The 12,742-nt window shown below is 41.9% G+C and overlaps 1 protein-coding gene across 1 annotated transcript in view; it reads right to left on the reverse strand.

The window, feature by feature from the left end:
* The window catches only part of BTC (betacellulin), a 40,732-nt gene extending 34,348 nt beyond the window's left edge, over positions 1–6,384 (reverse strand). The window contains 4 exon segments of the mRNA XM_087434671.1: positions 5,823–5,936; positions 5,939–6,093; positions 6,095–6,162; positions 6,164–6,384. Coding sequence (XP_087290797.1) covers positions 5,823–5,936; positions 5,939–6,093; positions 6,095–6,162; positions 6,164–6,373 — 547 coding nt within the window. The 5' untranslated portion in view covers positions 6,374–6,384.
* Positions 6,385–12,742: the final 6,358 nt, after the last annotated feature.

Raw genomic sequence — 12,742 nt, forward strand, 5'->3', positions numbered from 1 at the left:
AGGAAGGTGGTCACGAATAAGACAAGTCAGGACCTCCTAAAAGTGCCTCCTTCAGCTTGCATGACAATTTCTCAGCCTTGCTACCGGGCTTTCTGCACTAAGAGGCAGAGGCCAGCTGTCCTTTCCTACTCTGGAAAGGCCTGGAATATGTGGCTCATCCCAAAGCATGGAGGACATGGGTCTGTGTATCAGGTGCTTAAATCTAACCATCAAGAAATCCAGACAATTCATGGCTATGAAATATTTATACATAATGTTAGATTAGTTAGGAATTCCTCAAGGCTAACCAGTCAGACTACAGCCAGCCTCCACAGCAAATCTATCTCAACTTCTACAGGATCCACCGAAGGTTTTCATTCTACTTAATACTAAATAGAAACCCATAAATATAACAACTTTGTTATTCCCAGCTAATGAAACATATGTATGTTAGAAAAAGTTCTCATCAAACAAGAAAGCAAATCACCTCACACCACACAGAATTTAAAGGGTATTTTTTAATGAACCATTAGAGAGTGCCCTGAGGCCAATGCCCTTCCCTCCCCCCTTTAAAGACTTATTTTAATTATGTAAACACGATATTTTGACTAATGAGATCTGCCCTTGAACCACATATGTGAGAGAGATGTAGCAGTTCTGAATCTCCAACGCAGAACATAGAAACAGAAGACGGAGACTTACTACTTGCAAAACAAAAGTCCTTTTGTGAACCTCTAGCACAGCTGAAAGCAAGTCCCATGTAAAAAAAGATGAAGAAATCCGTCCTTCTACAACTTCTCTGAATTGTGAGTGTGTTTTGCCAACAAGAAGAACTGCTTTCTTTACTGAATCTACTGTCTTTTTAATGACTGGGCATTGTCACCAACAGCCACTTGCATTCATTCATTCAATTAACTAATATGTTTTGAGCTTCCACTATGTGCCAGGCACTCTTCATGCATCCCTTCAAAAGTAAATAAGACTAAATGAATGAATACATCCATGATTTTGCAAAGAGGAAAATGTTACATGAGTAACTCATCCTGTTATACAACCAACTCGGGTACTTTGAAATAGGAAGGCTGAACACAAACTTTGTTATACTTTTCGTCCTTGTTTTGGAATCAATGCCTCTGATCTACAGGTCAGATAAATAATATACTACATATCCTCCAAAATATGGAAAGAATGAATAAAAGTACTTCATAGCTATTTGACTTGGCCTTGCTGATAATCAAAGTAAATTATTGCCTAATTGATGTGAATTAAGATTAAATACCCCATCTCTCTCCAATCATCTAAAGAAATCTCTCCTTATTTCTCTAAATTCTAGCAATTAGAAATTCATTTGAGCTAACAAGATTCTCCTTTTTTTTTTTGGTGAGGAAGACTGTCCATGAGCTAACATCTGTTGCCAGTCTTCCTCTTTTTGCTGAGGAACATTGGCCCTGAGCTAACATCTGTTTCCATCTTCTTCTAGTTTGTATATGGGATGCCGCCACAGCATGGCTTGATGAGCAGTGTGTAGGTCCGCACCCGGGATCTAAACTTGCGAATCCCAGGCCACCAAAGCAGAGCACTTGAACTTAACCACTATGCCACTGGGCCGGCCCCCAAGATTCCCTTTGAAAGATACAAATATGCCTGGGAAAGCTAGCAGTCATTAGCAGTACAAAGCATACCCATTTTAATCAAATTACTTCCTCTTTATTTCACTCTGGAGCACTCCTAACCAACTTATCTACGGATTCTTTGTGGATCCAGGGGTTTGTCACGGCAATTTGGGAAGTGTATCAGGATCACGGCTTAAGCCTAAACTGCATGCAGTCCGGATTCTGGCTTGTCTGGAACCTCCTAGGAAGACACTAATCCTAATGGAGAAGCTTACAAGCATGGTTCATGGATCAGAGGGGTGACTCAGGGTACAGCTTGGTGCCTGTCCCTCTGACTGTCCCCTGGCCTAGCCTCCAAGTGACATTCATACCTATGTCCTGGCATGAGCTGACTACAATAAAAGGGTGAGAAAAAACAAGATGAGGTTTCCCCACTGGGCTCTCTACGGACCTTAGGAGCACAGGAGTACTGGGCTGAGCAGCGTAGCAGAGATGGGGCAATGCCAGAGGCTTGGGCCCCCGGGACAAAGTGCTCTGCGGCCTCTGCACCTCCATCTTCAGCACCGACATTGGCAGGACAAGCTTCAGCAGGGGCACCTTCAGTGTGCACAACAATGTATGCCTGCACTATGGGGGTCTTCCAGAATTATTTGGGAATTTCCACACAACAAGCGAGAATGGAGCAATAGCAAAAATTGACTTGGAACAGTTGTTAATGTGGAAGCACTGCCTGCAAAACCCGGGATTGTTGAAGAGGAGAAAAAATAAAACCTCCTAATGCTCTTCTACCAAAAGTACAACTGAAGAGGCAAATCCAAAAATCTTTCCATGTTTGGGGCTTCAGTTACTTCCTTTGTACAATGGTAATTTTACTTTCTGTCACCTACCTACTTTGTAACTTGAAAGCTAGATATTACATCATGAATACATTCATATTTCAAGCAGAAATTAAAACCAACTTACAAATATTAATGTTTTAGATTTTAATAAGGAAGGGAACATACTTTTGACCCCAAAACTCGTTCATTTTTTAAAAAGAAACATTTTTTCCCTTTTTCAACTGGTTATGATTTTAGCTTTAGTTTTATATAGCAACTGGATGAGAGGGAGAAATTAAAAAACAAAATTAAAAGGGAGCAATCTAATTTCTTCAAGATAAAAAAAAACTTTTTAAACAAAGTTATTGCCCCTTTATCATATTTATCAAAGAAGCAAGCATCTATGATTCTCTCTTGTTATGATAAAGTTCGCATGAAACAAAGATCCCATTACAAAGTAAATAGAAGTTAAATACGACTGTAAAATGATTTTCATTTAAATCTCCCAGTAGAAAAGTTGGTTCAAGATCAGTAGAACATCAAGTTCATAAGGATCTTAGTTTCACCTAAAGCAACCCCTTCATTTTTCAAATGAGAAAAATAATGCCCAGAAAGTTGTAACTTACAGACATCTCAGAGTCACGGAATGGCAGAGCTGGAAGCAGGTCTCATGGCTGCTCAATGCCAGTTCTCAAGGCACTTTCCACTGTGACACACACACACACACGCTAGTGCATCACAGCTCATTGCTCACATTCTTTTCAAAAGTAAAAAAAATAACATGACAAATTAGGAATGAGACTTAAAAGTAAAGTGAGTATGAGAAAAATAGGACCACTTTATGGCAACACTGATGCCAACAAATCACATCCTGTGGCATTTTGCAAGGAGTGGAGCTGTTAGGGCATCTAGAGACTGAATTCAATTCCCTAAGCCAAACATTCCCCAGGGCAGTTGGACATTTGGGTAACCCTGAGTGTACAATAGCATTGGATTAGATTTTTGTTTTGTTTTTTTCATTTCTGCCTTTTGACAAGTTTTGAGAAAAAAATAAAGCACTGTGTGATAGTAAAGAGGGAAGAACGTCCATCAACTTGGAATAATCATTTCCACCATAACATCTCTGCTGGCACTTAACCCTAATCTAGGCCTGAGTTAGCTGGTACCTGGATCATACCTATGTGACAGTCAGGTCCGCTGGCCCACAGCCCCCCTCCTCTGTTCCCAAATTGCATTCCACTGTCAGATTTACCTCCTTAAATCATTGTTTCCATGATATCACTCCTGTATTCAAGAGCTAGGATGGTGTGTAACTATTTATTGATTCATGTCCAAATATTTTAATCTGGCTTTTTTGGCTCTTCATAATCTGTCTGTCTCTCAAAGATTCTACTTTCTGGCAGGCTGACTGCTTGTCTCTCTAGTAAAGCAATCTTATTCCCATCACCAACCCTTTACTAAAAGTTTTTTCCCTTGTCTGTTGTTGGCCTGTCTTCCCTACTATTTCTAATCCTCCCCAAACTTCAAAGCACCCACTTATATCCTCGTGCAGCTTTGTCCACTACTCCAACCCTCACTGTTGAGCTCTCTCTTGTCTGGTTTCATGAATTTTTCTCTTATTGTTTCATATCTGTTAGTCTTGCATTTCCAAATTCAACATATCTTTTAGGCCAGGAATCATGTCTTAGGAATTTCTTGAGCCCTCTTCACAGCCCCATTCCCATGTACTCTAGCATCCTGCTGACTGTAATAGATTCCCAGTAAATACTTCGACTGTTGGACAGTCCAGACAAGGTGGAAGAAGAGAACACCACTGTCATCCAGTATGGTAGCCCCCCCTTATCTGGGGGCTATAGGGTCCAAGACCCCCAGTAGATGCCTGAAACTGCAGATAGTACTGAACCCTATATATGCTATGCTTTTTCCTATACATACACACCTATGATAAAGTTTAATTTATAAATTAGGCACAGTAAGAGATTAACATAAAATCCAACAATTATAAAACTGTACCGTAATAAAGTTAGCGTAGAACTTAGCAACCTCAGCATACGATTTTTTTTTCCTTTTTTTATTAAGTTGAGAACTTTCACCTTCTCACTTAAAGGCAGCACTTTACAGCTTCTCTTTGGCATATCTGAATTGCCAGCATCACTACTCTTGTGCTTTGGGACCATTATTAAGTAAAATAAGGGTTACTTGAACACAACACGGTAGTCCATCTGAAAACCAAGATGGCTACTAAGTGACTAACGGGCTGGTAGTATATACAGAGGGATACGCTGGAAAAAGGGATGATTCATGTCCCCAGCAGGACAGAGTGGGACAGTGCGAGATAGCATGCTACTGAGAACAGCACACAACTTAAAACTTATGAACTGTTTATTTCTGGAATTTTCCATTTAAAATTTTCTGATGGCAGTTGACTGTGGAAAGTGAAACCGCGGATAAGGGGGAACTACTGGCAAAAGCATCAGTACTGTTACTGGGCCTAGCTCTCAGACCCACTGCTCTTCTTTAGGGTCCACATCACTCCACCACTAAGTTGTTCCTGACTTCTTCCTCTGCAGGATTTGTTAAATCAGTCCCTTCTTTCTAATCCTGGTCCTCAGTCTCATCCGCCTCCAACCAAGCTCATGGCATCGATTTAGCCACCTCTCTTACTCCAAGGGCACAGCCAAATGCAAGTTTCCATTTAGATTCCATCTCTTTTCCCTCCATAAGAGAAATTCCAGCCTTTCCCAGGCTTGAAGCTGTAGACACTTCAGCTGTGGAGACCTTCCTCCTCCCACATTAATGCCCCAAGCCCAGGTGTCCCTACCCCTCACCTCAGCTAAGACCACAAAATATTGCTAGTCTCCCTTCCCTTCACCCCCTAGGAAGGACCACGATGCAGAGGGGATGCCTTGATGTAGTAGGATTTTCCCACCTAAATGTCTTCCTGCTGCCTTCCTGCACTGGAGGGCGAGGGGGGGCCTTGCTTTCAGCTGCATAAACTTTTCCCAGGACCTTGAAGTTCCAGCACTCTCTCCCCAGCACTGACCCCCCAAGGTGGTGAGGAGGCATCCTGCTGCTCCTCCCTCTGGCCACTTGCCCTCACACCAGGTGACTAAACCCAGTGGTCCTTGACCTAACAACCCAGATTTAACCTCAAGTCCCCCCATCCCGCCCCACAATTTCTCCTTAAACTAGGAAATAATACATTCCAAGTAAAGCATCTATGTATTTCATCCACAGTGCCCTAAGTAAAATATGTCCTTCCCCTTTCCTTCCCTGTCAGCAACAGGAGAGTCAGGTCTCAGAAGTTGTCTTCTTTTCTCCTCCAACTCTTCTCAACTGCCCCAGCGAGAAACAGGTGTTATAATTCATTCCCAGGCCATGGCCAGCTCTCGTTTCTCCAGGGGTCGTCCACCTCCTAGCTCTCGCCGAGACGCAGGGCACACACACCTTGCCTCCACCTTGCTCCGCGCTCGCGGCCTGCATCTTAAGCCGAGGAGTTCCCTTTCCTCTTCCTCCCGCGGGATAGCCTTCTACGTCCAGTCTCCCACGCTCTTCCTTTGGTGGATTTCCCTCCCACCACTCCTCACTCGCCCGCACTGCGCCCCCGGCCCTCCGCTCTGCGCCCACGTCGGCAGCAGCAGCAGCGGGGCCCGCGGGATCCCTTCCGCCCTCGAGCCGCCCCACGCGCTCAGGGACAGCCCCAACAGGTGCAGCCCCAGGTGCCCAATTGCCGGATCCTTAGCCTCGCGCTCTCCCCGTCGTCCAAGTTCTCCGACCCGCCCCTGCCAGCCCCAGTGCGCCCTCGGGTCCAGATGCCAGTGAGGATCAGGGTTCGCGCTCCCTGCAACTCCACCCCAGACTTTCCTCCTGGGGCTCCAGTGCCCGGCGCGGCCACTTACCCAGGGCGAGGGCCAGGAGCAGTGGCAGGGAGCTGGCGCCGCTGCCCGGGGCGGCCCGGTCCATCAACCCCGCGCTGCGGGGCCGGGCAGCCCCTAGACGAGTCCCCCGCCTCCTCCTGCGCCCCCTTCCCCGGCCACCGGCTCCCGAGGGGGTGCCTGGAAAGTAATCCCGGAGCCAGCAGGAAACGAAACTACTCCTCAGGCTGGCACCCTGGCTACAGGGCAGGCAAACACCCAGGGCCGGCGGGCGGCTGGCTCCCAGAGTGTCGCTGGGAGGAGGGAGCCTCCTATTTATCCCCGCTCTTTCTGCACACACCCCACCAACGGGGCGCAGGACTCCGTCGTGGTAGCCTCCACGTTGTTCCCACCCAAATTACCCCACACCCACACGTTAGGACAAATTCGGGCTGCCCTCGGGCCAGCTCACCCACTCCCCCTGCTGGGTCGCACCTGACTATTGCTTTCCCTCCCCCTTCGGGAGTAAACAAGGTAAGCAGGGAGCAGAGAGCATGCACGTGGAGGAATGTCAGATGTGCCTGGTGGGGCCTGCAGGCAGGACAGAAAGAAGCCTCTCTAGACTCCTGGAACCCAGTGAGAGAGAATCAGAGACCGAACGTGCTCTGGAATTCTAACTTCCCTTATTTCTGCCAATTGCCGGTTTCTTGGAGGGACTAGAGCCAACTTCACTGTGGTTAACCTCAGGCATTTGACAATTTACAAGCCTTTCTTTTACATATATAATTTGTTGAATATCTGAGAGTTTTGGCTCACCAAGAGCTACGTTAGAAATTTCATTTATATTTTATTATATTTTCATTTATTTAATTCATTTACTCTATTGGATGTATAAAAATAAGGAGAATGCTTTTTGCCTGTGGCTTGCCAAATTCTCTCCATCATCACACCTCATCTTTATGGAGAGGTGGAAACCGATGGTTCTGCACCAAGCATTTTCTGGAACACAAAGGCATCCTCACAGCTTTCAAAGATAGAAAGCAGCCTCTAATGTTACCTTATGTGATTAATATATTTGCCTCCAAAATAACTAACGGGTACAGCTGTTTTCTTGCTGATCTGTATTCCTCTTGCAAGATCAATATGTTTCATCAAGCCCCCTCAGTACAGCAATTGTATATCTAGAGCATCCAAAAGTCCAATAAACATTCATTTACATAGGAAATGCAGTTCAGATGTCTGCCCCTTCCTCCTCATTGTTTAAAGTAAACAAAATATTTTGCACTTTTCTTCCACTGGTGATATTTCATTTCAAAACCAATTCACATTGTCTTGTGCCCCAGGCAACCGATATATCCAGAGGAATAAAAATCAGCTGTTAATTTTCAGAATCCCAGTCTAGCCCCCACATGACAGCTCATAAAGCATTGATAGAGAGGGCAGGCCTGGCGTTAGAGAAACCCAAGGTTGTGCGATAGAAGGTTCCTGCCCCCAGATGAAAAGAGCAGGAGCACAGGATGCCAAGGGATTTGGCATCATCTCCCTCCCTCTCTTTTCCTTGCTGATGTTCCCTCCTTCAGGGCTCTATGTTAAGGCATCTTTCACTCTGAGATGGCACCCTAGCCGGCAGCTGTCTTGCTATGCCCAACAGAATGTTACTATTTTATTTTCATTTGCCATAAATGCTAATAAAAAATAAAGCACACCTAAGCAAAAAATACCAAATGTTTGTCGAGTATTGTAAAGTGCCAGGACTTGGTGTAAGTGTTCATCATTCATGTCGTTCAAATGGTAAATTAAATTTTCAGGCCACTAGAGTATGAAATAGTGTAATTTAATGTACTAAATAGGCTAGATAAGTTAATAACCTTTCCTAAGGGCTTTATTTACTGCCAGAAATAAAATAAGTACTCCGGAGAATATGCCTTCCAAATCCTTGCACCAGAAGTCCCATCTCTTCAAGGTCAAGAGACTTTCCCTTTCATCTTTTCCTTCTTTCTTCCTTTCTCTCTCTTTGTCTCTCTCTCTCTCTCCTTCCTTCCTTCCTTTTTGCTTCTGCTGCTCTTTCTCCTTTGTTCCTCCTTCCCCTCTCCCCTTCCTCCTCCTTCTGCTTTCTCTCTCTCTCTTCCTTCTCTCTCTCTCTTTCTCTCTCATTTCATTCACTCATGGGGGAAGGTAAATCTGGGATTGAACCACTACCTTTGGAAGTGTAGAAGGTAAGAACAGACCTTCCTGGGGCCTCATTCATGTAACTGAGGTGTGTCTCAATGCTTTAGATTGTCAGCTGAGCTGTTTCTAAGAGAAAAATAAGTTAAAGCTACACCAGAGTCACAAGGCAGAACTGTGTCCCCAGTATCCCCAAGCGAGGGATTGCCTGAATGGTGTCTTTCCTGTGCCAGCTTTAGGCTAGTAGAACCAGCCCTCCCAAATCTGGTATGAAGCTTAAGTGGATTCCTTTGGAGAGCCTTTAAGCATCAATCTTTTCTCTTCCCACACAGAGCAGCATCCAACTAGAACATTCCTCCCCCTCCTCGGGACAAGACAAAATAAGCTTGTGGTTATTTGTGGGGCACAACACATAAACAGACACACATGTGGTGGTAGAAAGGAAAATTCTGGAATGTATTCATTCTAGGTCAGCATGTATTCTCCAAATTATCACTCTAAGTCATTCAGCAGTATAGGAAGATTTCCTAGTGATCATTAACATTGTTTAATTCAATAAGAGTGGATGATTGTAAAGAAATATGAATATGAAGGACTTTTTAAAAAAATAATGTTTTTATAGTTATGATAAACATTATGCATAATAGATTATTAAAAATTAGTAGTACAATATACGTACAGAGCTTTCAAATATTCTATTTGAAACTATTGAATCAGTCTTTAAGGAAAACCAGTGAAAAATCACTGCTTAATAGTTGTATTCAGGTGATTCTGTTTTACAATCCAGTGTTTCTGGGGGGAGGGGATTATTATCTTTTTTTTTTCCTTACCTTCTTACCTTTTTCTTACCATTTATTGTACCTTCTTCATCAGTCTTTCAGGGATGTATTCTTTTATATGTAAGCCTCAATCTGTTTGACTTGCTGTCTTTTTAAAATGGCAGCCTAATAGAAGTTTAATAAATCTCAGATAGAATCCTCTCTGTGATATTATGTCTACTAGTTTCAGCTCACCATTATGATCTTTTCTTTGACCATATTCATACATACTCCAAAAAGATACTTCTGATTAAAAAAAAATCTGGGCTTTTTTGCTGGCCCCAGTTGTAGACTAAGTAGGCAAGCACCCAAGTGGCATAATTTTAATGCTATCATAAGGAAGGCCCTAGATATCCACCCCTAATACACCTGCCACAGCAGCTTCACGCCCTCCTTCGTGGTCCCAGATTCCCATCAGTGTAGACACTCCTCTGGGTTGGACAACAAAGGTGGAATATTAGGTACACTTGGTACTGGAGTCTGTTCAGTCTGCTCAAATTGGAGCTTTGTCACTGAATGCCTGGATCACAAATTACTCACCTTTCTGAGCATCAGTTTCTTCATCTATCAAATGTGATGGTAATGATTTGCACAGTTTTTTGTGATTCACAATGATATAAATCTCTAGGGCAAAAATCTGGCATATTGGAAATTATTCAGTGACCTATAGTTGTTACATTAGTATTAAAATCTATTTACAGGGCACATAGAGAGAACCAGTAGGAACTGGCGTCCTTCACGAACCCTCTCTTACCAATAGTTGCAATGGAGGGAAGGAAACAGCACAGAGCAAAGGTCTGCTGGGAAAGTAACACTGAACCTAGAATTCCATGGATTTGGGCACTGTTTGTGCCTCTTTGTACTCCCTTAGACCCTCTGACCTTCTTCTCCTGCCTTCTCACACCTCTCCCTCCTTCAACTCTTTGGAGACCAAGACAGCATATAAACCAGGATACAGTAATTTGTCAAAGAGTAAACAGAAAGTACTATGTTTTGAAGTCCTAAATAAATAAGCTATCTAGTTTCCCAAAGTCCAAAGAAATGAATTAATCATTGAAGTCAAAGAAATTAGTGTACAATGAGCTTACAGTATAAAGGAAGCAGAATATAAATCACTGAGGCTTTACATGGTCATTCTCTGTCCTTCCTCCAACTTCTTAGGAGAGAAAACTGGTGAAAGCAGAGAGTAAGAAGTAGGAAGCAGCAAAGTAGCAGAGGAGAAGAGGCTTGAGCTTGAAATAACTTGTTAAAAAGATCTTTCATGGAAGCAGAATGGTATTTCAAAGGAGTGGAGTGGCAAGGAAGGTGATATCTATCTTTGCACCATGATCATTTCTTACTCTTCCTTTGTTTTAAGGTGAAAACGTCAATATAGTTATTAATCTTAATATAATTTAGTGGCTCTCATGATTTCCTCCCCAAAAATCAGTTATGTCCCAACCTAACAATCCTTTTTTCAGAGATAACCATGTGTGTTCCTTTAATGATGGCTTTAAATTGCCTTTATACTTCTCATAGTGTAATTTTGTTCTGAAATGTTTCTTTATCCCTGTAATATATGCCTGCCATCTGTCTCTAGATATAGTATTTTAAAAATGTTAAAAGTGATGTCAAATGTTCACAAATGACTTAGCAGAAAATATGATATCATAACTGCAGAATATTCTGCTATTATTGTCTTCTGTCTTCCCAGTATATTGAAAGTTTTTATTGTCCCTGTTGATGACTACAAGATGTCTTTAATAATTTTGTCTTCAGAGTTACCACCTAATGGTGATCCGCATAAGTGGTTATCTTTGAGATTCAAAGAATTGTAATCCACAAGTGCAAAGAAGTCTAAACTATAAAAAACAAAGCCAATATCTCTCTTTAAATTTGTTGTGTTTAGATTTTGTGCCCAGGGAAAAGAGGAGAATGGATTTTGGTGGACATATAGTCTCTGCCACAGCTAGCAAATGAAACGAAAAAGAAACATGTGTGAATACATATTTGCAGGATAATAACATTGATTTATTGGTTTTCAAAACATCATCTATCACCAGAGAAAATGATATTCTTTCTAATCTTGGTTTTAGGCTGATATTTTAATCAGATAATATGTATGAAAATTCATTGACAACTATAAAGTTATACACAGAGTGAAGTATTATGATTATTTCTCATTTTAGCTTCATACATTGAAAAATATGTTTTGTGAATGTGAATATTTACCCTTAACAATCATAACAAATTCAGAATTTATCTATTCTAAGATGTATTTTTTTGGATACTTTAACATCTTTGACATGAGGATGCACCTCTCTGATGTTGTCAGGCAGCAGTTATAATGAGGTTGTCATTGCTCGTGCATAGTTTCAAAATCTTAGAAAAAAATCCTGTAGACCAAAGTGGAACACCCTGTTAAGTAATGCTATGTCACCAACACTTTTAAAGGCATAAAGGAAAATATTGTGTGGAAAAACAAAAATACCAGTGATTCAAAGTTGAAAGTGGTTGGGAAAAGTAGGACTTGGAATTGAAAAAGTTTTAGAAATATATTAACCTATTTATTTATTTATTTGCTCTTTATTATTTGTTCCTTTTTATGCATACATAATACTGATATATATAATAATAATCTCTCTCTAAATCAGTCCAAAATATTTCTTTCAACTAATATTCTTTCAAATATTTCTTTCAATATTTTTTTCAGCTCTTCCTTAAGTGTCATAAAATCCTGGTGCATCTTATCAATGGCATTTTATATTAGATAAAATATGGCATTTTGGAGTCAAAACTATGATCTTTTCAATATCCTCTAGTCTGGGGCCAGCAGTATTTCAGTAGAGCAGGCTCATGACTCAGCTGTGTGATTTCAGGGGCCCCCAACATTAATGCTCAAACGCCCTTCTATGGTTTGCTTAAACTCTCATTCACCAAAATTCTTTTCTTCCTCGAATAAAGTTCCTAGAGATGCTTATAAAAAATTCAAAATTGTTATCCGAGAGAGCTAATGCATTAAGACATTAATACCCTTTAATATCTTAGTATAGATTAACTAATTTAGTATAAGAGGTAGGCAGTCACTTGGTGAGATGTGACAAGTAATCTCTGATTGCTACATAAAGCATCATTAAAGACTACCAGCTGAGACATCAGGCTCAAAGCTAGGTTAGCTTGCTATCGCAAAGGAATAAAAGAAGGGAGAAGGATCCCAACAAAAGGACAAGGGAGGGAGAGCTGATCTTTTTCATCCTCTGTTTTGTTTATGGTCCACCTTGGCCTGCAGGATAAAGTTTCTTCCTGTCCTCCACTCTAGCAGAAAGATCTGTAGAATTTCATTGGAAATGCAAACCTAGGTGACTTAACACTGGCAGAGGATCTGGGGTAGAGCTGAACCTGGGGAGAACAGGCCATTCTCCTCTGCCTCGCAGTCACACGGGTAAAATCTGATTAAAATGAGCATTGTAACGGTGTTAAATGTCTGCTCCTAGTTTTACAAAGCCCCCTCCATG

This window comes from Ceratotherium simum, chromosome 8 (genome assembly GCF_057802395.1).
Source record: "Ceratotherium simum simum isolate JZ-2026a chromosome 8, ASM5780239v1, whole genome shotgun sequence".
Classification (NCBI taxonomy): Eukaryota; Metazoa; Chordata; class Mammalia; order Perissodactyla; family Rhinocerotidae; genus Ceratotherium; species Ceratotherium simum.